The sequence below is a fragment of the Siniperca chuatsi genome, linkage group LG12 (assembly GCF_020085105.1).
Source record: "Siniperca chuatsi isolate FFG_IHB_CAS linkage group LG12, ASM2008510v1, whole genome shotgun sequence".
Classification (NCBI taxonomy): domain Eukaryota; kingdom Metazoa; phylum Chordata; class Actinopteri; order Centrarchiformes; family Sinipercidae; genus Siniperca; species Siniperca chuatsi.
In genome coordinates, this window is record NC_058053.1 from 4,225,811 (window position 1) to 4,253,310 (window position 27,500).

Consider the following 27,500-nt stretch of genomic DNA (forward strand, 5'->3'; position numbering starts at 1 on the left):
AGTGTTCTGTAGTGTTTTGCATAAACTGCATGCTAAGCTCCAGCCTGACAAAACACTTTTAAATGCAATGTTCAACTAACATCATGTCGCAGAAACAGAGGCGTAGCAACTGCTCCTTCACCCAAAGCACCTGTTCACTTGACCTAAACCATCAGTAAGGGTATAACTAATAGAAACTGTTAGCCTCTATTCATTTGTTCATGTCACTACATGGGCCACTCGCTCACAACACTGAGTTGGGAAACGCAGTTCTAATAGCTTTTGCGCCTGCAAAGCAATGGGCTAAAATAAAAGGATATCAATAGGATCGAGCATTACATAGTGCTCCGGTTTCCTCCCACAGTCCAAAGACATGCAGGTTAGGTTAAAGTTGCCTATAGGTGTGAATGTGAGCGTGTTGTCTGTCTCTTTGTGTCAGCCCTGTGATTGACTGGAGACTTGCCCGATGTCAGCTGGGATAAGAGAGTATATCTACTAATGTATATATAGACAGCACCAATTCATTTCAGAAATCGTTTCAATCTAGACCATAGTTGACACCAAATACCACCATCAGTAAATGTTTGGTACTGCTGGTACTGAATCTTTAATATTTTGATTATGCAAACATGCCCCCCTACTACACGTAGGTTTGGCGGTAGTGTCTGGAGCAGTGTTAGACCAGGTCTAAATTCCAGGAATTCTCTTGTCTTTAGCCCTCTGTGGCTCTTGGATTAATAAAGCCAACATTGTGGCCTGTTCACACGCTGGTCTGCAGTGGAGCAAACTCAGCTCAGTACAGAATCAATATTCAAAGTGTTCAAAATTTGGTTTTCAAGAGAAGTCCGATTTTCACACCCTCGTGGGTGAATTTTAAAGACACGATGAATGGAACAAGCAGTTCTAGGAAAACTGTATATCTTAAGTGGTGACCTCATGTTGCACTAGTGGGATCCAACAAATAAAGCCAGCAAACATTTTTCAACAATCCCGCCTTTCTGCTTGTCCAATCAAATCAAAGTCCTTTTCCTCGAGAAGTATTTGAAATTCCAGGATTCAGTCTGCACCCCCCTCCGTGCCTTCATCTCTTCTCCTTTTGATCCATCTTCTGCTCTCTACAGAGTAAACACTCCACATACAGCCAAGGTAACTGTGCCTTAACATGTGCAAACAACCCAAGATGGACTAAAAAGCTGTCTGTCAGGCATGTCTAATTCAAGGGGAGTGATAGTGACCTGACATCTGTCACGACAACAGCCATTCTATACAGCAGTCAACAGGTGCACCACACAGCCATAAGGCAACTGGCAAAATAGTGTGCAGGTGTGCATATGTGATGCGCAAGTATGATACACCTTACAGTGACATGTTTACAAGTAAGTTGAATTAAGGATAGATGAATTGGTGGGAAAATAAAAAAAAAGCATCCATCACAATTCAGATAAAACCTCATTTATCTTCCAGTGCAACCACCGCGTAAAGCAATATAAATGTGTTCTGAGTTTGTCACACCACAGAAAAACGTGTTATTAACCACCCGGCCAAATTTGAATGATTAAAAAAAATAAATAAAAAATCGCCACGTAAATAAAATAAGTTATCAAAATCTTGAAAAAATAAACAGTATTCTCTGCTCTCAAACGCTGGGGGCCAATATAACATTACATGCAGTAACGTTAGCTAGCTTACATGAAAATGATGCTAGGCTAACGTTACACGATGTAAAATCATGTTATGGGGTTGCAAAATTTTGTAGAGTTACAGTGGACTACCTACTATAATTATAACATAAGCACGCAAGGCAACTTACACTCATTGGTGGGCACGTGCTGCCGACGTCGGCACCGAATGTCGGCGGGACGGGAGGATGAAGGCCGGGACGGGAGACAGTCGGTTCGGCCCCATTCACCAGTAACAGCGGGTTATCAGTGAATCCCAGCTGTCTCCAATGAAAGTTTGTAAAACTATCAGGTGTCAAATGTTCACTGCAGAGGTGGTGGTGATCCTCAGCTCTCCGTCAAGGGGGCTCTTCACAAAATCAATCCACCTCTTCTTGAGCTCATGATTCTTGGGAAATTTAAATAAGGAGACCGAGCTGTTTTGTAAATTCTCGCATCCAGGGAATATGCATTGGCGGGAAGAAGGCATAGCTAGCTAGCAACCTGTAGGCTGTAGTAACTAACGGCAATGACAGTAACTCTCGATTGAGCGGGCAAACCACTGATGCTAATGCGCTCTAGTTATTATATAGTGTTAGGGGAGGGGCCATGCTCGGTGGCTCCAGTGTGTCATCGAGCCATGATTTCAGCCCCGCCCAAAAAAATCCTGAACACAAAAAATGGTGAAAAACTGTTTAACGGTCTAACTCCACAATTCAGTACTGTATAGTTCTTTGTAACGTGTTTTCAGCAATACATTTCTAACATTTATAATGTGTTTAGAATCAAATCTCTGAATTTCCTTTACACAGACTTTAAAGAGTGTTTGCCGTTGCAAGTGGGACTGAGGAATTATTCGAGGTTGTGAAAAACTCATTAACCACCGACACACGCTCTTTAGCTGGGGAAGTGTGTTTGTGTTTCTGCTGTGAAAGGGCCCACATGGCAGCACTTTGTGCAGCAACTGCAGGAAGCATGAGTGCAAATTAGGAAGTATTTGGGCAAATAAAGGGGCACTTCACCAATTTTACACATCAGGATCAATTTATTAGTGATGAGGAGTCCTACTCAGCCTGTGAAAACAGTTGTATAGTGTCTTCTGTATATCTTGGACTCAGCTGCATCCATTTTGACAATTCTTTTTTAGAATCTGTCTTCCACAAGTCCCCAAACTACATGTATATTATCCGTAGATCACTACAGGGCGAGCAGCATTGTTCACATGTTTGCCTGAGTACTTTGTGCGTGCCTGCAAAATTTAAAAAGTGTGTCAACTAGGCAGCAGATAAGAGTTGAATGATGGCTGAATATCTTTCTTGAGAACTTCGTCACACTATCACCACAAACATTACTTGATGAAGTTACTGTACTGGAAATGTTAAGATCATGGCAGAAAAAGCAAGAGCTGCGACATGCTCTAATAGTTTCTCTTCAAACCGTTCTCTTCCACCATTGTTGTTGTTTGTTCAGATCAGCCTCTGACCTTTTACTGCCATCCTACAATTCATGCATCTTGCAAGTGCGTAGCGTTAATTTTTACAGAGCAAGTATGGTGTTTTATCAGCACCATATGGCTGGGTTCATATCTATAGTCAAGGTCCTTTCTAGGCCAAACAAAGACATTGACTGAATGATCACTGCTGCCTTTGAGTTCTAGTCCTTTTAGGTAACTTGTGTAACTCCAGTAACCCATGTGCTGGGCAGTTTCAGAGACCTATCCTGCATGGGCAGCGCTATACAGAACCTTACAGAAAAACAAACAACAAAAGGAACAACAGGAAAGTTTGTTCTGAGACTAACAGCAAGGCGTGCTGCACTCCATGTCATGAAGAGCTTTCACAAAAATACTTGTTTTTTTATTGTTCTCCTGCAACTGAACTTCATAAATACTGACAGGCGTACTGCAACATGATGGGGCAGATGGCTGAATTAACATATCCATATCACATAATTTTGGTTGGTGGGTTTGATATTCTCAGCTGTCACCATGAACCGAACTAAGTGAGCAAACTCACCAGAGTCTGTTTAAACTGCGCAGACAAATCAGGTGTGAATACAGCCTAAAACACCTTGTTTCTCTACATTTGTACATTTAAAAATCCTCTTCCTCTTCACAGCCAGATGGCTCAGTCCATTTGCCTGTGGATGACTGCTCATTGGTGTAAGCAGAACACTTTGAGAGTTTCCTGGATACGAGGTTTAGACTGAGCTGTGATTTTAAAATCTTTTTTTGCTCTGGAGGAGTTAGTCTGTGGGATTACAGTGCAATATTAATGGCCAGTATTTTATTATTCATACAGCATTAAATTTATTGTTCAGTTCACCTCACACGTCAGTGGACTCTGCAACTCTCTTAGCTGGCTTTTCAGTTTAAAAAATGGAATAGTATATCCACCACAGATTGAAAGATATGAAAGGGAGACGGCATAGACTCAAAGTTCGTGATGCAGATTGGAGGCTGCAAAAAGCTGGCTGTAATACTCAAATACTCAACTTATGTGGCCTGAGAGTGTGGGGATATCCTTAGCAGGGCCACATCAGTGACTTACCAGGCTCAGTTTCACTGAGCAATTTGTAAGAGCTTAATGATGTGTGCTTTTCCCTTTCTGTTTCTGTCATGTATATCACAACAGTCATTTGTCTGTTTTTGATATCTTAATTCTGTCCACATCCACCCACTACAGCTGTAACTGATCCCATAATTTACTCAGGGTTGATGGCTGTGAGCCAAGGAAGCTCTTACTCTACAACATGTCTGTGAGGCTTTCATAAGGTTATAGCAATGTAACACTGTATTTTCCTCAGTTATACCATGCAACAGCTCCATTGGTTTAGCCATTCCTCCTTAATTCACTACTAGCTTACAGCTCAGTCTACAGCTCGATAACTGAACCCCGCTGTGTCAAAAGATGCAAACATTTGGATCAATTTCAAAATAAAGGAAGATGAGAGATCAGATGAGATTGACTGTTTTTCAGTGCACAGAATGGGATGTGAGCCATATATTTCCTTCTGAGGTTTATGTTATGAATCATCATCAGTAATCTGGTCGACACGACATCCCCATCACGTGCATCAGGACTTCTATTTGGGCTGCTGACTCATTAAATATGAATCAGGACTGATCCCAACTATTGAGAACAGTGGTTTCCAAGGGCAGTGTTGCCCTGAGGATCTGAACACGTGCACACCTATTCAGACACTTGCTTTGTTTATTCCTCCCTAAAAACCTGTTGCCGTTTTAAACATACCACAAGCTCAACGCAAAGATGTTTGTGCTGCAGTGATTCAGTCATCAGCCACACGGCAGGATCAGACAGAAGCAGCATTCCTACTTATAACTGTTTTCTACTGCAAGAACTTCTTAACTGCAGGCAGCCCCTGAAAGTGCCTGGAACGTGCATTTGGCATCACTTCCTGAGAAGTGTGGAAATTTTGTTCCAGGAAGTCGTCCTCAAAATGCGGGGAGAACAGTGGAAACAACAGTAGACCCTGTCACAAAACAACACGTTGTCACGTTTCATTAAGTTCCATCACTGGAAAAGGGTTATTAGAGACTGGAAAGCTACTGACCCAGGGAGGACTCTGGTTATGTGAAAGCAGACTCGGTAGCACAACATTTACACTGGCAGAGCTAATCCAGCACCCCAGTCCATATCTTAATGATGACACCGTCCTGTCCTTGTGTATCCTCATTTCTAGGTCAGGAAATATCCCAGTCATTTTGCCAATTTAAAAATGCCAACAGAAGTGGATCTAAAGTTCTGCTATAAAAAGATATAAGATATATATCATTTATATATAAATAACAGCTTTGCTAATCATCTATACAATGACAAGAATTCATAAGGACATAGATTTGACTTATTTATCTGGACTTCAGAATTAGGACTGGGCTTTGTGCTACAAACATCACCCCTGACCTGACCCGTCACCCCTGAGCGAAGTTTAGCGTGTGGGACAGCCAGGAGCCCCAGGTCAGTCGACCTGATGCACAAACGGTTTGCATGCACTTGAATAGGAAAACTACATGAAAACCACTGTGGATTAAGTTAACACATTTAAACATTACATTTTTATTACTATATTTTATATGTGTTACTGTCACAGGCTACTGTACTGTCATGCTGTATAGGACAGGCAGCAGATACTGTCAGTAGTCTGGAGCAGCCCTCCAGCTGTGCCACATCACTGAGAGTGGGAGGTCACAGTAGAAACCACTGGAAGCCATACAAACCACTTCACTCAGACTGATCGCCAGCCAGCCAACCAACAAAGTGAACAAAAAGCAAATATCCTTAGAGGTTAGGTTCCACTCTGTTGCATGTTGAGGCCATAGTTTGAATTTCCTTTTACATCACGCTCTTTCTTGTATTTTGGCCATCGGCTGCCGTTTGTAGCTACAGTGGGCAAATTGCTCGCTTAGAAAACTTGCATGTGGATGTTTTTATCCTCCACTTTATCTCTGATCCTGTTAACAGGGCCACTGCTGTTTCACTCTCAAAAACTGCCACAACATGCTGCGTGTCATCTCCACAGGAGCAGGTAGCTAACCTAACGTTACATACAAGCCGGTCACAGCCAACTAGAATCCTAATTAACTTTGAGTGAAGTTGCAACGCCGGTATTTGAAGGCGGCGTATTTATATAGCTACTTGGCACAAAGTCATCGGAGGCTACAGCCGGTAGAGCAAGTCACACATGGTTCGATAGCTGCTGCTAATAGGCCGTTACCGTTAGCTAGCTATATTCTTATATATTACACACAAGTGTTTTGGTGAGGTTATTTTGTCTATAAGCAACACATTTGTATCTTACATGTTCAGATGTAAGATGTTAAGTTAGCTCATCACCGAGCGCTATTTAATACAGTTGTAATACAGCGTTTGTGACGGATGGCGAATCCGCCTGCCCTATATGCGTCATGAGTCGCCATAACCGCCAGCCGTACCATCATACATATACTGGAGTCAGATAGTTTATTCCGCTAGAAAGTACTTGGAACCTACTTGTCGCTGGCTGCTTCGCTGCTGACGCCATTCTTCTTCAGCTGTTCGTCCAGCTCCACGGCACCTTCAGTTTTCACGCAGTATGAGCGGAAAGAAGCGGCGAAGGGCGCGGTGCGGAGAGCCGGGCGATGCGCAGGGGCATGGAGGACCTTCAGTTGGGTAGACAGGGCTCTGGCATCAACGGAGGCGGTGCCGAAGCAGCAGCGGCGGGTCGGCAACCAGGTCTTGTGTCTGGAGCCAGACAAGGGACGCTTGAGGGTGGCTTCAAACAACTCCTTCTTCAGCACTGTCGAAAACCTAAAATGTAACATCTCAATCCTGTCGGGGAATTAGAGAGAAAGCCGCGGTTCCAAATGTATCCGGTAACAACTGCAGGGTTGTTAAAGAGTGTCTCAAACCACGCTGACTGTCTGAGGGGATGTGACTCAGTCGCCGGCGTCCAAAAATAAATAGAGGCACACATTCACGCCCCCGCCGCTCCTATTGGTGGAAATGAGGTTATGATTTATGACGCTCTCAAGGTAGCTACTGGAGTGTCTCCTGTCCAGCAGTGCCTGGTGTGCGTTTTTCGGACAGTAGGGCGATTGAACCGCTTAGCACAGCCTCTGTTTGTAAACGTCATGGATATTAATGGCTGCTAAACGTTTTCAGTACAGGAACTGTGGCTCCTCGTCTCCTGAGATCGGCAATTTATTTAAATGATTATTTAGATGGTAATATGTCAGTTACATCCTTAGGGTGTGAATTGTCTTAATAAAAAAGATAATGTTGTTGCTGCCACAACCGTTGCTACGTTTTGATTAACAAGCGTGTTTGTTAAAATGACTTGTTTTGCTCAACGTATTTTTTTGCTGTTTAAACTGGTCGTTCACAAAGCGGGAAACTCTTTTCTTCTCGTCACACCACAGTGTCGTTTAAAGTGCCATCACTGCTTATCAGTCCTGGAACTTCTAAAACCAGGCACATACACAACTGACTGTGTAGACACATCGTCTCTGCTACACGCAAATGTACTTATATATTCCCCTGGCATTATGTTGTGCGGTTGTAACGTTTTACACAGTTTTAAGTAAGGTTCTGTGGGCCACACAAAGCAGTGACACCTGGGCTGGAAAAGTGCCGGTAGTTGCTCCTAGTTTCATGCAGTGATGAAAATGGATCTGACTCTGAGACTTCTGATGCAGAAGTGTTGACACTTTTAGTTTTACAGCAGTTACATGCATTCATCTTCACGTATAGTGTTTTTCACGCTTTCACATCATTTCCACTTCAGTTATTCATTCATACATACAGTATAATCTACATAGTTGTTGAGTTTACGTGTTTTTGCCCTTAGTTTGGTCTGTCAGGCAGAGTTCTGGCTGCGTACCGCCCCCAGCAAGCTTCTCCAGTCCAATGAGCGATCGTTAAGGGAGGGCCAGGCCCATGGCTAGTTAACCTGCAGTGAAGGAGGCGGGATTTCTACGCACCAGGAAGCAGCAATGCCTGACAGTCTCAGCTCAGGACAGCAAACTCCCAATCCGCGGGAGAAGCTCTCCACGTCCTCCGGAGTGTTCAAACGTCACTTTCACAAGTTGCCACGAATACACAGCGGCATGATGTGGAGGTTAGTAAGCTGTGCACTGTGCCTCTTTGTCTCTTTACAGCTCAGTTTATGGTCTGTTTGGGCGACAGCAGAGGAGCTGGACGGCGAGGTCAAGATTGAAGTTTTGTTCAAACCCGAGGCGTGCACTCCAAAGAGCAAAAGAGGAGATCTGATGAACGCTCACTACGATGGGTTCCTCGCCAAAGATGGTTCTCAGTTCTACTGCAGGTTGGTGGTGTGAGAACAAAACTTAGCTGCAGTTGATAGATATTATCTTCAAAGGCAATTTGATGCTTTGAAGCTCTACATGCAGATTTAGTGAATTACTATGTAGCTGCGTATTGTCTGAAGTGAGTTACTGTATTACTGATCACCAGAGGTTTCACAGTATATGCTCAGATCTTCTTTATGTGTTGTACATTTGTAAAGTCCTTTATTTCAGTGTGACATAAATAAAGTTTATCATTAAATGGATAGGGACTCTAAATGTTGGGAATAGTAGTTTAAGGCCTAGTTCAGCTGTCAACTGGAGCCATTGAGTATTAAGGGACAGTACGGAAATTATTGGGGTTGATCTGAAACGAGACCCTGCCCAGCCTTATTTATATTTTCATTGGCCCCTTCCCTTGGCATTGAAACACAATGCAATACCCTCCCCCCAAAATATCAAAACAATTCAATAAAATTTTATTTATATAGCGCCAATTCATAACAGAAGTTATCTCATTGCACTTTTCCTATAGAGCAGGTCTAGACCGTACTCTTTATAAAATTATTTAAAGAGACCCAACAAATCCCACCATGAGCAAGCATTTGGCGACAGTGGAAGAAAAAACTTCCTTTAAGAGGCAGAAACCTTGGAAAGAACCAGACTCAATGGTGGGCGGCCGTCCGCAGCTGCCGTGTTAGGTTTTGAGAGAGAGATAGAGAGGTTTTGAGGGAGGGGGAGAGGGAGGCACAATGTAAATATCACCTAGAATTTTTAGTAATAGTAGAATTATAATTGTAGTGTTAACATTAATAAATTAATAATAATAGGAATGACAGCTATAGGAAGAATAATGTCAGTATTAGTAACAGAGCCAATAACAACAACTGTAGTAGCAGTTGTCGAGCAGGAACACGGGGCAGCAGGTGGCCCACAACCACAGATCCAGACTCTGCAGCTCCGGAGGTAGAAATACCTGCTGAAAGCAACAGAAGGAGAGAGACGAGAAAGCACAAAACTACGGGAGAGAGAAGATGTCGAGTTAGTAACATGCATTAATGGGATAAAAATGCATACAGATGGAGAGGAAGAGAAGGAGAGAGGAAAGAGGTGCATCATGGGAAGTCTCCCGGCAGTCTAGGCCTATAGCAGCATGACTAAGGGATGGTTCAGGAATCACCCAAGCCAACCCTAACTATAAGCTTTATCAAAGAGGAAAGTCTTAAGCCTACTCTTAAATGTGGAGATGGTGTCTGCCTCCCGAACCCAAACTGGGACCTGATTCCACAGGAGAGGAGCTTGATAACTGAAGGCTCTGGCTCCCATTCTACTTTTGGAGACTCTAGGAACCACAAGTAACTCTGTATTCTGGGAGCACAGTGTTCTAATGGGGTAATAAGGTATTATGAGATCTTTAAGATATGATGGTGCCTGACCATTACGAGCTTTGTAGGTGAGGAGAAGGATTTTAAATTCTATTCTGGATTTTACAGGCAGTCAGTGCAGAGAAGCTAATATTGGAGAAATATGATCTCTTTTCCTAGTTCTTGTCAGTACACGTGCTGCAGCATTCTGGATCAACTGGAGAGTCTTAAGGGACTTATTTGGGCAGCCGGATAATAAGGAATTGCAGTAGTCCAACCTAGAAGTAACAAATGCATGCACTAATTTTTCAGCATCATTTTGAGACAGGATGTGCCTGATTTTTGCAATGTTACATAGGTGAAAAAAGGCAGTCCTTGAAGTTTGTTTCATGTGGGAGTTAAAGGATAAATCCTGATCAAAGATAACTCTGAGGTTCCTTACGGAGCTGCTGGAGGCCGGGATAATGCCATCTAGAGTAACTATATCTTTAGATAATGTGTCTCAGAGGTGTTTGGGACCAAGTACAATAACTTCAGTTTTGTCTGAGTTTAACATCAGAAAGTTGCAGGTCATCCAGGTCTTAATGTTGTTAAGGCATGCTTGAAGTTTAGTTAACTGGTTAGTTTCATCTGGCTTGATCGATAGATATAATTGTGTATCATCTGCATAACAAGTTTATGGAGTGTTTCCTAACAATATTGCCTAGAGGAAGCATATTTAAGGCGAATAGAATCGGTCCAAGCACAGAACCTTGTGGAACTTCGTGACAAACTTTGGCGTGCACGGAGGATTCACGCGCGCTCTCACGCTACTGACCGGTAAAAGCTCTTTTACGCACAGCCGAAGTGGCTTTTACCCACTGTGACACAAACATGTGTTACAACTGACACTGTGGCTAAATGAGCGAAATAGGCACAGGCAGCTCGCAATTTTTGTGAAAGCTTTCTTTTTGATGTAAGTATTTAATCCCTTTTTGTATATAATAAATGTTGCAAGGGAAGGTTCAAAAGTTCAAAAATAAAAAAGACCCTCCTCTGCTCTCCCAAAAAACTCTAGACTACCCTGACTTCTGCAAAATCAACCCCCCCCAATAATACTCCTACAGTCCCTAACCAAAATGAAAATCTGTCCATATGTGCTCAGATTCATTCAAATGCTTGTGTGCTGCTTTGTACTGTTTCTGTTTCAGTCGTTCAGACAAAGCTGGGCACCCTCAGTGGTTTGTGCTGGGTGTCGGACAAGTCATCAAGGGCCTTGATATAGGGATGGAAGATATGTGTCCTGGAGAGAAACGAAAAATAACTGTTCCATCTGCCCTGGCCTTTGGAGTTAAAGGCAAAGGTAAGTAAATGTAATGTAAGGTAACACACAGAGGGTTTCTATTGCACAAAATGACATTCCATTAAAGGGCTTTTTAGTCTCTAGTATGGTTCAGGCACTAAAAACACCTTACCTTAATGCAACTCCATAGCATCTTTTAATTAGAAACTCCCTGCCTGGTAAACATCCACATCTCCACAGCCCCAGTTTGTAACACAAGCTTTCTGTTATAAATTTGTAGTCTCCAAGCCCGAGCCGAGATAACTCCGACGACATCACTGGGGTTATTTTCTCAGAGAAAGAGTGCCTGTTTTAATAAGTACCAAAAAGGTGTCTGTTTCATTGCCACACAACTAAAACTTGTTTTAAAAAATGCTCTTGTTCAAATGTTCTCTGTGTTGGGTCACCTGTTTCAAGCAAGTTTTATGTCTGCAAGTTGATTTTCATAGGAACATAGGAAATCAATGAAAATGGGCAGCAGTAGTATGCATATGTTTTGATTAATGAGTTAAAAACAATTTAATATTTTTTTAGTATTTTGTTATATTGTTTCTGTGGTGGAAGAGCTGCCTTCATGCTGTCTTGTCTTCTTTTACAGCACTTTAGTTGAAAGCGCATCACATCCCTCGCAGTGTTTGCTACTCATCCCCCCCCGGCATGTACTGTAAGCATGCACAAAGGTTTAAAGGTCTCTACTTCATTTCGCTCTTTCTTTGCATGCATTGGAGCACTTGCAGAAAACTAACAGCTGATTAGTCTTTTAACTACTATTTCCTACAAACCTCTTCATGTTGGTTTTCATAAATGCGCTATGGTATGATCTAGGCATGGGGCGATATGAAAATTTCATGTCACGATTATCCTGGCCAAATTAATTGTGATTCACGATACTATCCTTATAATCATCAAAAAATGTTTAAAACTCTTAAAATGGCACTAAAACACACTGGCATCACTTCACCTTACATTTTGTTAAGAAACAAATATTTGTATTGCATCACAGATAGGCCACATCTTTTTAGTGAGCATCATTTTTAGTGAAAAACAAACAAACAATCTTAAATAAGGTAATCATGAATCATAAAGTCTTCCTGCATAAATAAAGGATAAATAAATAATAGAAACATTGTGTGAGTCTGTTCTTTCTTACATGATAATTCCTGTATAAATCAGACTCTATTTTTCATTTCTCTACCATGATGCCAAATGGCACAGACAACAGTTCCATAAATTGCAGCAGTATATATAATTTACCCCTGACTTAAGAAATACAGGAATTATCCTTTGATAAAAATAAAGTGGCACAGTGGCATAGAGTGAAACTGTACTATTTTGGACCCGTTTTAGTAAAAAACAAAACAAAAAAAACAGTCACCTGTTGTGGATATTCACGATTATCCTGATAATGGAAATTCACCATGCTCTGTGTGAGTGTTTTTTATCCCGACCCGCGATAATATTGTATATCCTCCCATCCCTAGTATGATCTGATGGTGGTGTTGCCTATAGCCTGGGATTCTGCATTTCAGCTCTTGTCTTGATTTCACTCTTTGGCTATGGAGGAAATGGTTTTGCTCAGTGTGCATGCTTTTGTTGTTCCTGCACCACTTTGCAGTACAATTACATACATGTAAACCTATCCAAGGCTGAGAGCCACTGAGTGAAAACTCACTGTTTAACAGCTGAAATGGAGCCTCCATGTTTTTTTCTCTTTCCCACTCAGTAAAACTAACATCTTTAATTGCATGTTGCTCTAGATACGATATTTTCTTTCCTTGCTGGATTAATGACATATCTCTTAGGGGCCTTTACATTTTGTAGAGTTTTGTTCTTGAAGCTCTACGTTATCCTGTTTCATTCATTTTTGTAGTTAGTAGCTGTTTTGTTCAGTTCATCACAAAGTCTGAAAATGTAGCTGAACCAACAGACTTCCCATCCTTCCTGAAATGTTGTCAAACCAGCTTCACAATTCCATCCTATAAGCTAGATCATGATAAAAATGATCAGTAATTATGAGTCACGATTATGGCATTAAAATTGCTTGTGGTCTTTTAAAATCTTGATGTGCTGTTATTTCCTCCTGAATAGGTCCGGTGCCGCCCAATGCTACGGTGGTCTTTGAGGTGGAGGTCTACTCTGTGTCCAGGGGACCACGGAGCATGCAGGCTTTCAGAGACATAGACCTTGATAAAGACAGAAGTCTCACAAAGGCTGAGGTAACTATCAGTTACAAGCTGGTAATTATCACAAAAGTAGCTCAGGCAGAAAAAAGGCTACAGGGGCTTGTTTGATGGTAGTAACTGTGGAATGCCATTTTATTCAATATTAAATAAATACATAAATAAATATGCCTATGAAATAATTCCTGAAATAAATAAATGTAAACATAAATATAGAAATGAGTCAATATAGTCCAATAAATAAATAAATAAATAAATAGTTTTTTATTTAAAAAGATGTTTTTCAAAGGACTACTTTTATTTATTTCAGGGGGCTTTTATTTCATAATGCCCAGTTTGACGACAAACTGGCCATTATGGGGGGGCTGTGGCTGGGGACAACGCAACCGAGCTCAGCAGCACGGCTAACTGAGCTAGCGGCAGCTACCATTAGCAGCAGTGAGCAGTTAACGTTACTTTAGCAACAAGTAAAGCTATCTGTCCATCAGGAAACTCCATAAGGCACCGACAGCTGAGGCAGAGCAGGGTGCCAGGAGCCAAACCCGGCAAGAAAACCGCCTCAGTTTTCCCTGTCGTGTCGTCGAACTGCAGACTGGCCTCCATCGTCTCTGAGGCTCATTCATTTAAATATGACAGATGGAAATTAAAAAGAGCTGTAAATAAATGTGGCATTATGAAATAAAAGTCACATGAAATGAATAAAAGTAGTGAAATGAAGACAAAAACCTATTTATTGAACTATATTGACTAATTTATTTATTTCATAGCCATATTTATTAATTTCATAGCATATTTGTGCATTATTAGTAATATTGACTAAAATGGCATTCCATAAATAACCATGGTTGGATTAAGGGGGAAATACACTTTTTTGATTTTCCCACAAGATAGACGAGCAGATCAATAGCACTCTCAGGTCTGTGCATAAAGCCGGAAGGCGATTAGCTTAGCCAACAAACACTTTTTGCATCTCTGTATATGTACAGATTAAAGAAACGAGCCACACTGTATTAAGTGAGCTTTAGTGTTGCTGATAGGTAAATGTTTTAACTTTGCAGAGAGCCACACTAGCTGTTCCACCCTGATGCCAGTCTTTATGTTAGGCTAAGCTAAAGTAAGCGAATGGCCTCCTGGCTCTAGCTTCATACTCAGCGCACAGACATGAGAGTTGTATCAATCTTATCATCTAACTCCCGGAAAGTCAGTAAATAAGGTTATTTCCCAAAATATTAATACGTTCTTTACTTGTCTAGTAGTGGATACTTTTTAAGTAGATTAAATTCAATGGAATTAGCATAAACCAACTGACACCTGGAGTTCAGGGGACTTGGGACAGTTGCTAATCCAGCCTTGGTAATAACAGGCTTAGAGTCTTCCCTAAAAATGTGTTTTCCATCAGTGTGCCTTCATCTAAACTAAAGATTGTTGTGCCTTATTTTCTAATAACAGGCTTTCCAAATAGCTCAGAAAGAATGAAGGCTACATTTGTTTGTTTTCTCATCATCTTACATCCTAAACATCCATTGATTGTACAACGAAGTTGTCAGGCTATAAATCACTTTACCGTTCATTTATTAACTGCATTTCCTCACAGTGATTCTTTCCAGCAGTGACAAAAGAATATAAAGGAAAATATCAATGCTGCAAACCACCAGGGATCGAAATTCTGTCTCGGCCCCCAGAATATCTGAATACCTGAAGTCTGATCAGAATATAAATTATTAATGTTATAATAACCATATACCATTTACAGTTGTACTTATCACCAATGTGATTTGTAGAGCACCACAGGGGCTTGTTATGTAATTCATTTCAAGTTTATTTTTTTATATAGCGCCAAATCATAACAGAAGTTATCTCAGGGCACTTAGAGCAGGTCCAGACTGCACTCTTTATAATATTATTTACAGAGACCCAAATGTAAGAGGAGTGTTGTAAAAGTACAATATATGTCCGTTATTTATTCTGAAGTGTTTTCCTTTATTTCCAGGTAAAGGAATACTTGAAACTGGAGTATGAAAAAAGTGGGAATCCACGCGATGACCCTTTCTATGAGAAGATTATGGCTGACGTATTCCGCAAGAGTGACCACGACAGAGACGGACTGATCAGTGTGAAGGAGTATAACATTTATGAACACGATGAGCTCTAGTGTTGGAAGTAGTTGATCTTGTTAATTATTTTAGTTTATGTACTTTGATCGGTTAGAGAGAAAACATGAATAGGTTATGGAAAAATCCATCCTCAGGTGTTCTTACACCTGTGATTTTCAGTACATTCTGGGTGTTATTTTGTGATGAAACATTACTTTTCTGGTCTACCCACGTTACTTCAACATGCCTCATCACTTCCACTTCAGTTAGTGGTTTCCTGCTTTTCACAGAATGCCTTTTGAGAACCCCTGCATGCATGCTGGCCTGTCGAAGCTACTGTGGAAGTAGAAAAGTGTATCTCTTCCTCTTCTATGGTCGGTTTTGCACCATGTGATTTTTCAGCATCAGGTCAATGGCTTGAATATAGAGAGAAGTCCTGGCTCTTTGAGTGACTGACTCCAAAACCTGACATTTTCATTGCTAATCTTTTGGAAATCTTTTTTGCTATGAAAAGATTGAGCAGTGAATATCACAATGAGACACCACGATGTCCATGTTTGACCAGCTATCCACGAGAATGATATGAAAACATAAATGGGATCCAAAATGCTGGGGAATCAGCCCCAGCCTTTGTTAAAAAAGTTTTTAAAACCAGTTTTTTCCAAGCCAGCAAACTAGCCTCTAAATTTTAGTACAAAGTATTAAACTATGCAAGTAAGAACATCTCCAACACCTGTGAAAACTTTGACTTTTGTGCAAATACCACTACATTTTAGCATTTGAAATGTTTTATTTGTGTTTTGGTGAATATTGATTCAATGTGCAGCACAAAGAAGAAACCACAGGATTGCACAATGCTGTGGAATCAGTGGCTTTGAAGCTGAAACATGACTGTCGTGTGAGAGTTGAGAAGGCGGTTTAACCAGACACGAGAAAAAGGAGCTTATACTGTCCCACCTTCCTGTGAATTTCCTGACCCTCTAATCTGCAACATCACACCCGCGTACAGATCCACAGATACAGGTGCATATATTGAAAAGGTGACTGCAAAGACTAATCTTTTCTTCCACACGCATTCCAATTTAAACTAAAGAAATGAGATGTGGCTGTGTTGGAGAAGTTTGAATATAATTGATGATAAAATGTGCATGGATGTGTGTTGTGGTTTGTCAGACATGTTTACAAGTTTTGTGTACATCTTTATGTGGTCAAACTCATGATTATCATTGTATCCAGCTGAACAACTGTAGTATTTAGTAACAATAAATAAATCAGTGTATGTGGAAAACTACAGGATGTCACGTGTAATTTCTCTTCTTGGTTGAAACCTTGGATTCATGGGCTTTTACCAAGATAAGAAAAAAGAACAAAAGAGATTTTGCACTTTAATTCCAGCTAAGGTGAATGGATCTGGTATGACAGGGCCTGATGAGACAAATGTTTTGCTAAAGGGTTTGATTTTGATGACGATCAGTCACTGACTAGATGGCTAACTCTTGCACGACATGCATGTTCTTATGTCAATCTTTTCCCTGTATTTTCCTTAATGAAAGCATAAAAGCAGTAAAGTGCTCCCTGTCAGTGTTTTCCTGTTACAGCTGATGTTTCTGGATTAATGTTACTGCTGCATTAATGTGTGTGTTGCATTTTACTGCTGCAGATGTTTAAGGTTGAGCTCATTTTAACTACTTTATAGGCTGTTGGGTGGTTTAATCTGCAGCAATGCATCATGGTCTATAACGATCATCATATGTTTGTAGCGTCGCTGTCCTGTGAGAACCACGTATCTCTAAAAAGTCCCCTTTTCATGAGCTCAGAAAAACAGCCTGTTTTCAGCTTTGTGACGATGCGTTTTCCAGCGGATCCAGGGGGGTTTAAATAGTTTTATTTAGCTTAAGAAGGAGGAGAATTTTCTCAACCCATAAAGGAACACTTAATCCCTCAGTTTATCAGAAACATTGGCCAAATTAGGAAATACATGGTTTTCACTGGAGAGGAAGGGTGTGAAAAATATAATCTGAAAAGTAACTAAAGCTGTCAGACAAATGTAGTGCAGTAACAAGTACAGTATTTCCCTCTGAGATGTAGGAGAGTAGAAGTATAAAGTTGCATAAAATGGAAATACTCAAGTAAAGAACAAGTACCTCAAATTTGTACTAAAGTACAGTACTTGAGTAAATGTACTTAGTTACATCCCACCACTGTTGAGGTGCACATACATAAACTAACCACTAGATGGCAGTGCTTAGCCAATAACATGAACAAGTATGTGTCTCAATGGTAAGTAACTTGCTGCACAGGGGTTGGACAGAGCTGAACGGGGTGTAAGTTTCGTCCCCTTTTTTCTCCTGGTAAGCGGGTGAAAGCAGGGCTTATTACTTGTCATTACAAGCAGGTAGCACACATCCTGTATTAAAGGAGACGGGAAAACTTTGCTTTGGTGATGATACAATAAGAGAGGACAGATTGGACTTATTTACAAAAGCACTTGTTGCCTTCATGAAAATAGGTTCATCTCAGCTTTCAGGTGGCAAACACTGGCTTGCTGTGCAACACATACAACCAAACATGACCAAGCAGGCAACTAAAGTTTACTAAAAGTTTGAAATGTGCTGTTTGTGGCCCTCAAGTTGTTGCTTCAATTCTCAAGATGTTCAAACACTGTATGTGTTATTCCACACAGAAATGTGGTATGTGCTATTTAAAAACGTGTTGCTTGCCACAACACAAGGAACACGATTTTTTACCACCTTTGAAGAATGGTCAGACACCCATAATTTATGATCACAAGCATATTGTTTGTTCAGCCACTTATATTCTTCGTGATGACAAACATTATGGATTTATTGTTTAAAAATCCAGTCATAGAAAACAAAAAAAAGATTTTCAGGTAGTTTTGTAACAGATATTTAAACAAAGTCAACTGAGACATGTAAAAACACATTTATTAATAAATAGCTGTTTAATGTGCTTATACATATATAGTATATACACAGTATATACCTGAACTGGGAAAATCTAGGAGTGACAAAACACTTTTTTTGTGCAGAACAAAACCAGCAGTCTGTCAGTCGGTGATCTTCATCCTGACTGATGGCAACCTGATTGCCGCTGCCTTCACCTTCGCTGTCATGTCAACACCCAGCGGTGCCCTGGAATACATTCATGTGAGCCAGTGTTGAATTAATGAGCAATACAGATAAATCAAACCAGAACAGCTTGGCTTGGTATCTCGTTTTACTCTAAGCTGAAATTTGAAATGAAACCTTTAGTTCAGTACTGACTTACTTTGGCTCATAGCAGACATCCACATTTGGAGGCAGTATCCCTTTCCCTTCTCTCAGGCGTTCAACACCGTTCCTGGTAAAAAAATAAAATAAAATAAAACATACGTTTGTCTCAGATGGACCAAACTGTACAGTGGGGCAAATCATCTAATCGGATTCACTGTCAAAGCTTTACTGAATGTCAATATACACACCATGCAATCATCACTCCGTTGTCAGTGCAGAATTTGGCTGGAGGACAGAGCAGACGTAGTCCTGTCGTCTCAGTGATAATGCTCAAAGCCTTGCGGATATACTGATTGCTTGCAACTCCTCCAGACAGCACCTGTCAAAGAAGAGTTAATGATGAAATCTTCACAGTGTTCTCTGATTTAAAAAGGATGAGACTGGTGTTATTCTATATTGTTCTTGTTGTCAACAAATCCAATGAAAAGACCAAAACCAACAATGCATTAGTCCATCTTTCAGTGCTTTGTGACACCCCTACCCTGTCTGTGGCACTCGGCCCCAAGCCCATTTGAAGACATACATTTCTAAAAATAGGTCTCAAATATCATTTTCATTTTCAAAAAAGGCTCTTTAATTAAAACAGCTGGTAACTGTAGTTTTTAGCAAATGTTACTCAAACGGGAGTAAACGATGCATTTGTTGGGGACTATTTTCAGCTGCGAATTAATACACATTTGGGGCACTAATGAGTACTTATGACATTATTGTTGACAAAAGGATAAATATAGAATATATGAAGCCTTATCCTTTAAAAGGTACTCTTTAGAAAATAAATAATTAAATTACAAGCAATTTATAAGTCAGTTGTCAGGCTCTCTCAGTATTTCTGTACACACAAGTAAAATAAGATCTAAGGCCAGTAACAGTGTCAGTATTTCTATAATCCACCTTCTAATTAAGAAAGAAGAAATAAGTTTAGCGTGTTAAAAGTGAATTTACAATCACCTTTTCTCAAATGAGCACCCAATAACTGCAACGCTGGGCATGGTTCTAAAAGGACAGTGCAAGCATTGCAACAAACTTATTTTAATGAATTCAATAAAATACAGTGAAGTAACGCACTCACCAAGGTGGGACTGCTCGATGGCAGCAGGCTGTTTGCCTTACAAAACAAGATGGCACGATGTGTGCGCTTTGCAAGATGAGAGGCAACTGTGTGCTGTGTAGCAGCTGCAATGTCATTCACGCATGACAACAGTGTCCCCTGTTCGATACCTATAGAGGGAGAAAAAAAGTTCTGATTTATCTAGACATGAAGTTCCTCAACATTTCTGTCAACCTGTAGCATTACTGGGGAACTAGTAACAAAAAAGGAGCCAAGTACAATTTTATTGAATAAACATGATCACAAACTGTGGGTTTCTTTTCACGCACGTTTCTCATTTTCTTCTGGTGTGCAAATGAAAAATGTAAATTTAGTTTTTACACATATATAAACATGCAAAACCTCTACTCATCTTGTATTTTGTTCATCTGTGGAAGAGGAAAAGCACAGGTGAAACTAATAACATTAATGACTCCAGAAATTACTGCAATGCAGCAATTAATGCTTTTGGTTACACCTGTATTGGACAAGTCAAAATGTCTGCTGTAGGATAAAGTCTATGATATGATGACATGGGTTATGGTTTCCGACACCTTGTGTGTCCTCGTACCTTCCTCTTCCTCTTTTTTCATTATCGTCAATGTAACTTGATTCCGTAGCCCAGCGAAAGAAAAGCAGCAGTCATACGTTTGTCCCATAGGTGTCCTGAAAGGGAACCTCATCCTGTCGCCATCCTTTGCTAGAAGCTCTATAGCTTGTCCTCCACTTAGTGTGGAGCACTGTGGGTGTTTTATGAGGGACAAACGTCTTGCCACCTGTGAATCCGCAAAAGACAATATTTTATTTGTTGATAATCACAAATTGAACATCGTGATCAGTAACAACAGCCACATTTTAGTCTTACTTTATCCAGTGTATCCCCTGGAGCTTCATCCAGAGTGTGACCCAAAAGCAGAAAGTCGTCGACTCCCCGAGCCACAGCGAGGAGTGAGTGACCGCCAGAAACGAGCAGGACCAGGAAGGGGAAGGCAACAGGCTGAAGCATCCTGACGGTCAGGGCGTGTGCTTCCATGTGGTGGATGGGGATGAAGGGCTTGTTGTGCTGCCTCACAAACCTCTGACTGAACTCAAGTCCGATGCCCAAGCTCAGGCCCAAACCCGGCTTCACAGTGGTGGCCACAGCTGAGAGCTGGCTTGGGTCCACGTTGCTCCTCTCCAAAGCCTCCTGGACCACACGCTCTATGTTTTCTCTGTGGAGCTGTTGGGCCACTGTGGGGATGATGCCACCAGTCCTGCAGTGTTCAAGAGGGAAGGCTATAAGTCAAAGCAAAAGCCCTAAAGCAACGACCCTGAGAATCGAATCCAGCTCTGACACTCACCTAAGATGCACTTCTTTTTGTGAATGTAGAGCCTCTCCCAGTATTTCACCCGTGTCGTCCAGCACTGCAGCTCCAGTGTCATCACAGCTTGTCTCAATGCCCAAAACCAGTCTGGAGCAAGGTGCTTTTCCAAATGAAGGACAGCACCAAAATGTGTGTCTCAACTGTAGCACCCTGTGCAGAATTTTTACTTTTGTAGGGAACATGGTCATGAACCTTATGTTAGCCAACTGTGAGTTAAAATAGTCTAATAACTAAGGGTAAACCTCACCTCAGTTCCCATTTAATTTTAAACTCACAAAATAAGAAAAACGGGGACGAATATGGCGACAGCATCACATAGGTTTCAGAGCAACGAACCGAAAACAGAAAACACACGAAGCACCTAGAGTTCCAGACAAAACGCACAAGTATAGCTACTCGGTATTCTTTCTGTACGGATACTTCGCTTCAAAGCCGTGTAGCTGCGTCACATGTAAATAATTCCGTGCACCGGCAAGTTTGTGACCTTAGATTAAGTACAGATATCTAGCTAAAAGACAAACAAAAGACACAAAAAGATCGGCCATCAATTTAACAATATACCTGTCAAACGTTTAATTTTAAAAAGCCAATAATTTGAAAAGTCATTTAGAAAATAAAGCATAGGTCCAAAAATTGTATGCTTCCTTTTAGGGGACATTTTAGTCAGCTGCACAAGCATGAAAGCATGGAGTCGTGCAGCAAACGTTAACTGGGCTTTTTGACCAAACGGTATTTTCATCAACGTTTTGATGTCGAAAGAGGTAAAGCTGATTTGGTGTCACTTCGTGGTTAAAATGTATCCGTTTTGAAGTTTCTGTAGCTCGCGGCGCTGTGCTGTGTGTTACAAATATGGCGTTGTCAAAAATTGTAAATGTTTCCATGGCTGTGCTGCCTTCACGGATACCAGAAATGCGGTACATCAGATAAAACGGCACATAACTCAAGAACAAAGTAGTATATCGTTGGGAAAGATGGCAGAGTTGGTGAGACATTTGCGGAAAAAGCCAGTGTTGTATATAGGCAACATATTGATGTAAGATTTGGTATAACTGAAAGAACACGTAACATACTGACATTCCTCTTGTATGTCATGAAATCGAGAGACAACGGTGAGTTCAGGGATAAATAGAAAGAATCACCACAAAAAAACAGCAGTTTAAAGTTTCATTTTGGTAATGTTTCTTACCAAAAGCACATGTGGATGAGAGTAAAAATTGTTTTTACCACTTCAGAGTTCCAAAGTACCATTAAAGGCACCATTTACGTCCATTTACGTGATTTTACCATTTGGGATTTTTCTGTCGCAGAGACGCAGGCTGGCTTTTTAACTGCAGAAGAACAAATCAGTACCAATTTCATAGGTGTCAATGAACTTGTAATGGATCATACAAACTGTTTGACGCTCTGTCTGTACTGTATTTCTTGTGTTGTAGGCATAACGTTAGAGTGTATGTAAAGGGTTGGAGGAAGCTAAACGTTGCTAATGCTATCAACATAACCAAGGAAACAAAACAAGAAGGAAGGGTCATTACATCATCATAACGCTCTAATGCTCTGCTTGGTGCCAGTTCTGTTGAAGCCTGTGGGAGAAGCGCACTGAAACTCAACATATCTACGTCGTGTGACCTTTGATGAAGACATTCCTGCACCGAATGAAAGAACACACTCCAGAGAACATTACTGACTGATTTTTTTTTACAAATGTGTGCATTCATTTATTTGTTGTTGGTCTCCAAATAGTATCCAAAGATGATTATAGGCATACTACACACGGCTCTTGGCGAGTCAAATTAAAATGCTCACCATGGCAAATGGGGCGAAAAAAAAGTTGCACCTGAAGTGTCCCTTGAAAATATTGAGTTTAGAATTTCCAGACAAATGTATTTAGTATGCCTATAATCATCTTTGGATACTATTTGGAGACCAACAACAAATAAATGAATGCACACATTTGTAAAAAATCAGTCAGTAATGTTCTCTGGAGTGTGTGCTTCCATTCGGTGCAGGAATGTCTTCATCAAAGGTCACAAGACGTAGATATGTTGAGTTTCAGTGCGCTTCTCCCACAGGCTTCAATAGAACTGGCACCAAGCAGAGCATTAGAGCATCATGATGATGTAATGACCCTTCCTTCTTGTTTTGTTTCCTTGAACATAACACGGAAATGCCTTGGATCACATGGTGATGTGACTGCTGTGGCTGATGAGGGACATCCTGCCGTAGCAGATTTTATTAGAAGCTTGTTAATTAGATAACCTGAACCTGGCCTGTACATTTTAATACATGTATTTTAGACTTTTAAGTAACATTTTCTAGTAGTAGTTATCAAACTTGGCTGTGGTACACTTTACTCCCTGTTAGCCACCACCAGGGAGGTTAGCCAGCATAGCACTTTTTTGACTTGGGTTTTAACAAGCATTTCATGTTGACTTTCCTAAAGGAGGCATGGAACACCCAGCTTGTATTTTGGAGGAATTGAAGCAGTTTGTCGTAAATGATGCCCCACCAACAGTGTATTACATCCCAGGTTTTATATCGGAGGATGAGGAGTCCTACCTTCAAGAGCAGGTGTATAAGTCTCCGAAAACTAAATGGACTCAGCTGTCAGGCAGAAGGCTTCAGAACTGGGGAGGGTTACCACATCCCAAAGGCATGCTGGCAGAAAAGATACCTGACTGGCTCCAGACGTACTGCGAGAAAATTTCCTCTCTAGGTGCATTCAGTGGGAAAACAGCCAATCATGTGTTGGTGAACGAGTATAAACAAGGAGAAGGGATTATGCCTCATGAAGACGGCCCTCTGTACCACCCTACTGTCACCACCATCAGCCTGGGCTCTCACACACTCCTGGACTTCTACTCGCCCGTCAGCAGCCTGGAGGACGACCCACCGCAGACAGAGGAGAACCGCTTCCTCTTCTCCCTGCTGGTGAAGCCGCGCAGTCTTCTGATCCTGCAGGACGAAATGTACCAGCGTCTCCTTCATGGCATCCAGCCCTGCGGCCAGGACACGCTGACAGACAAGGTGGTGAACCTGTCTGCCTCCGGGGCCCTGCCAGGAGAGACACTGACCCGAGGCACCAGAGTGTCACTGACCATACGACATGTACCCAAAGTGATGAAGACAAAACTTATACTGGGGAGGAAATGAAGAAAGACTGCATGTTGACCTGAAAGTTGTGGTACTACATGCTGTGTTTGCCACTGACACCATCAAGCATAATATCAATGGGAGTCTCCTCCAGGCTGCTTTATGAATTATATTTCACATGTGTCTATAATGGATCACTTCTAGCTTTGTTAAATATCTGCCGCCTCAAGTGATCTCACTGTACCTCTGGAGCTGTAGTAGCTGTTCTGGACAGTATAAAAGACGACAATACATAGAGGGTTGCAACTAGAAATTGCTTAAATAATGGATTCATCTTTCAAATAATTTAAAAGGATTATGGGCTCTATGTAGCAAATATCTAAGGAATAAATAACGACAGAAGAATGGTGTCTTTAAATTTCTTTGATCAACAGCCACAAAAATATTCAAGTATTCAATTTATTATCAGAAAGCCAAGCATATATATGCAATTCTAAAGCTGTAACCACCAACTGTGTTATTTTTACACTATTAATCATTTTTTGTTGATTCATCAACTTCTTGTTTCAGCACTACATACATAAAATCTATATGAAATCATTATTGGTTGTGCTTTGTGTATGCATTGTTGACTTTATGGATTTATTTAAGGGCTACAAATAAGAGTCTGACTGATATACAAACATGGCCGAAATACGTGGTTGATTTCGGTTTTTAACAGGTGTACTGGTAGATAATGCCAAGTAATTGCAGTACAGAAATGCCGAAGACATGTTTGAGGTAATTAAGAACTGACACCATAGTTTGTCCACCAGAGAGCACTGACATTTTTATTTTTAAATGTCCTGCTGAGTACATATGTTGGTCACAACTAGGGCTGCACGATATGGTAAAAAAATCATATTGCGATTATTTTGACATATATAACTATTGCGATATGAGTCGCGATTAGTGGGTATGATCATTTTTGCATCACAATAATCATTTTCACTGAATAAACGATTGAAATCATGATGATGTAAGATTTGTTGTAACAAGATTTGTAGGCCGGGGCATCTCTGCAGCACCACAGTACTTCACTGTAATGCGGTTTTTGCACATTTTACCTTGATCAAAAAATTGCAGCTTCTGCGATTTGGATATTGCACTTGGCCATATTGCGATTTGGATAATATTTCGTTTAACTGTGCAGCCCTAGTCACAACAATTTATGGCTTAGTTAAAACCCTTAAAAATCCAGTATCAGTTGGGCTCTACTATAAATCCACTTTACTTCCACACCAAGCATGCAAATGTAATTCAAATCAGCACATTTCAGTTGACACAGATACAAAATTTTGTAGCATTATTGCGGAAATTAAGAACAACATAACCAAAAAACTCCTGTACTATACTTCATGGCTGAAGAATCTACCATCACACTCTGAAAATGCATTAAAACATCAGTGTGTCACTTATTAGTTCAGTTAGTTGAGTTTAGTATTTATTACAAGTTCACTGTTATCTTTGAAATTACAACTGACTTGTTCTTGTTTTGAGTTAGAAAATCTGCCTAGACTGTTGGGACACAACCTGCCGGCTGATCTCTGTTAATATAATAATGCAAAGCAGCAGCACAAAGGTCTTTTGGGCTAAAGCTGTTGTATTCTATAGACCAGGCTTAGTTTCTGTCCAGCACAACTGAAAGGCTTTGTCATCATGTGCTCTGTCCTGAAAATGCACTGACTTTGTTTCACTTTGGTGTGAAATCATACTTCACAGGAGAACACCAAAACAATGGAGCCACAGACGAAACGCTGGAAGGGGTCGGTGTGTGACACCGACTCCTGGGTCGCTTATCCTGTACTGTCAGATGAGCAGTCACAAGACGTCGAGCTGATAGAGGCGTTTGCTGCACCCATTGTCAACAAGAAAGAGACATCTCGACTTGTCCGGGAGCTGCACAGCCTCTACCCGTTGAACGGCCTTCAGCACATCAAGAGGGTGCGGGCGGTCAAGGAGAAGGCCAGCCCTCACCCTCTGGAAGTCCTCGTGTGCCTCGTCAGTGACGCACCAGACACGAGGGCGGTCAGCATCGACTCTCTGCTCCCCTCAGATGGAGTTAGACGTGACGGATTAGGTGAGCCTTTTGTGGTTAAGGTCCCTGCGCGTCCCCCCTTGACCCGACCCCAGTTTGAGCTGGCGAGCAAACACTGGCCCACCTCCTTCCATGAGGACAAACAGGTGACCGTCGCCCTGAGAGGAGAACTCTTCAGTCCGCCTCAGAAGGCCAGGATGCACATGTACATGGCGTCTGCTTTGACTGCTGCCAAAGCAGGGAATGAGTTGGGAATGGAGGCGGCGGGGGCCGTGGTGGTCGACCCAGCAATGGAGAGAATCATTGCAGTGGGCCATGACTGCAGAGGAGACCACCCTCTTCATCACGCAGTCATGGTCTGCATTGACCTTGTGGCTCGGAGCCAGGGCGGTGGATGTTATTCTTTTGACAGATACCCTGCTTGCCGATTTACTTCACCAACCTCAGATACCTTTCAAAAGGTTCCTGATGCAGACGCGAGCTCTCAGCCGTACATATGCACTGGGTACGACCTTTATGTGACCCGAGAACCTTGTGTTATGTGTGCCATGGCCCTGGTACACTCCCGGATAGGTCGTGTCTTCTATGGGACTGCCTCTGCTGGCGGGGCCTTAGGGACTAAATATAAAATCCATTCGCAGAAAGATTTGAACCATCACTTTGAGGTTTACAAAGGAGTCTTAGGCAATCAGTGTGAGGATCTCAACGGTTCGGACGACCACATCAAAAGGGAAAGTTTAGAGGAAAGTAGATAATTAAATTGATCGATTTCATCAGTGGGTCTGGAGCTGGAAATTTCTGAGTTCTAGTTATCAAAAAACAATGTTTTACACGAGCATTTATTTTAAATAAAGTTTTTAATCATGTCCTGATTGTTGTATTGAGAGCATGTGTGTAGATGAAAACCAATAACAAGGTTCCCACTACAGTGCTGACTTTCCTTTAGGTGGGGGGGGGTTTAACTGTGACTTACAGGCTTGTTGGAAGGATTAAAGAGAGTCAGTGAAGCCTAACTTTGGGTACAACATTAGTGCAACACAAACTGTAATAATTTACTAGAGAATTACAGTAAATGTCTTTCGTATGAGTTGGGAGGAAGAGCTGCTTTTAGCATTTGTTTTTTTTTGTTGTTATTTTAAATCAGATGCAAAACAGCTCAGTAAACTGAATAGTGACTCATTTCCATTCAGCA

At 41.2% G+C, this 27,500-nt stretch overlaps 5 protein-coding genes across 7 annotated transcripts in view; 3 read left to right on the forward strand and 2 right to left on the reverse strand.

Moving 5' to 3' along the window:
• glsb (glutaminase b) overlaps nt 1-7,130 on the reverse strand; it is a 40,506-nt gene extending 33,376 nt beyond the window's left edge. Inside the window, exon 1 of one of the 2 annotated variants that reach the window (XM_044217469.1) lies at nt 6,647-7,111. In XM_044217469.1, the coding sequence (XP_044073404.1) occupies nt 6,647-6,957 (311 nt within the window). In that variant the 5' untranslated portion in view covers nt 6,958-7,111. Of the gene's footprint in view, nt 1-6,646 lie in introns of both variants that reach the window. The other variant, XM_044217470.1, reaches the window with a different exon arrangement.
• Nucleotides 7,131-8,035: 905 nt separating this feature from the next.
• On the forward strand, nt 8,036-16,688 carry fkbp7 (FKBP prolyl isomerase 7). Its single transcript, XM_044217472.1, has 4 exons — nt 8,036-8,459; nt 10,994-11,145; nt 13,213-13,340; nt 15,295-16,688. The coding sequence occupies exons 1-4, from the start codon at nt 8,128-8,130 to the stop codon at nt 15,454-15,456; spliced, it is 774 nt and encodes a 257-aa protein (XP_044073407.1). The 5' UTR covers nt 8,036-8,127; the 3' UTR covers nt 15,457-16,688.
• A 1,636-nt stretch (nt 16,689-18,324) lies between these two features.
• Nucleotides 18,325-21,606, reverse strand: osgepl1 (O-sialoglycoprotein endopeptidase-like 1). The gene is made up of 8 exons (XM_044216305.1): nt 21,389-21,606; nt 21,118-21,291; nt 20,643-21,030; nt 20,349-20,553; nt 19,760-19,908; nt 18,879-19,009; nt 18,686-18,757; nt 18,325-18,549 (listed from the first exon to the last, which is right to left on the reverse strand). Exons 1-8 carry the CDS (start codon nt 21,451-21,453, stop codon nt 18,465-18,467), a joined length of 1,269 nt encoding a protein of 422 aa, XP_044072240.1. The 5' UTR covers nt 21,454-21,606; the 3' UTR covers nt 18,325-18,464.
• Nucleotides 21,607-21,769: 163 nt separating this feature from the next.
• Nucleotides 21,770-27,180, forward strand: adat3 (adenosine deaminase tRNA specific 3). Its single transcript, XM_044216306.1, has 2 exons — nt 21,770-21,902; nt 25,993-27,180. The coding sequence occupies exons 1-2, from the start codon at nt 21,891-21,893 to the stop codon at nt 27,061-27,063; spliced, it is 1,083 nt and encodes a 360-aa protein (XP_044072241.1). The 5' UTR covers nt 21,770-21,890; the 3' UTR covers nt 27,064-27,180.
• On the forward strand, nt 21,774-24,834 carry alkbh6 (alkB homolog 6). 2 transcript variants are annotated; one of them, XM_044216308.1, is made up of 2 exons: nt 21,774-21,902; nt 23,582-24,834. In XM_044216308.1, the coding sequence occupies exon 2, from the start codon at nt 23,587-23,589 to the stop codon at nt 24,289-24,291; it is 705 nt and encodes a 234-aa protein (XP_044072243.1). In that variant the 5' UTR covers nt 21,774-21,902; nt 23,582-23,586; the 3' UTR covers nt 24,292-24,834. The 2 variants fall into 2 exon arrangements, with proteins under 2 accessions (XP_044072243.1, XP_044072242.1); XM_044216307.1 differs by lacking the exon at nt 21,774-21,902 and adding an exon at nt 21,940-22,502.
• Nucleotides 27,181-27,500: the final 320 nt, after the last annotated feature.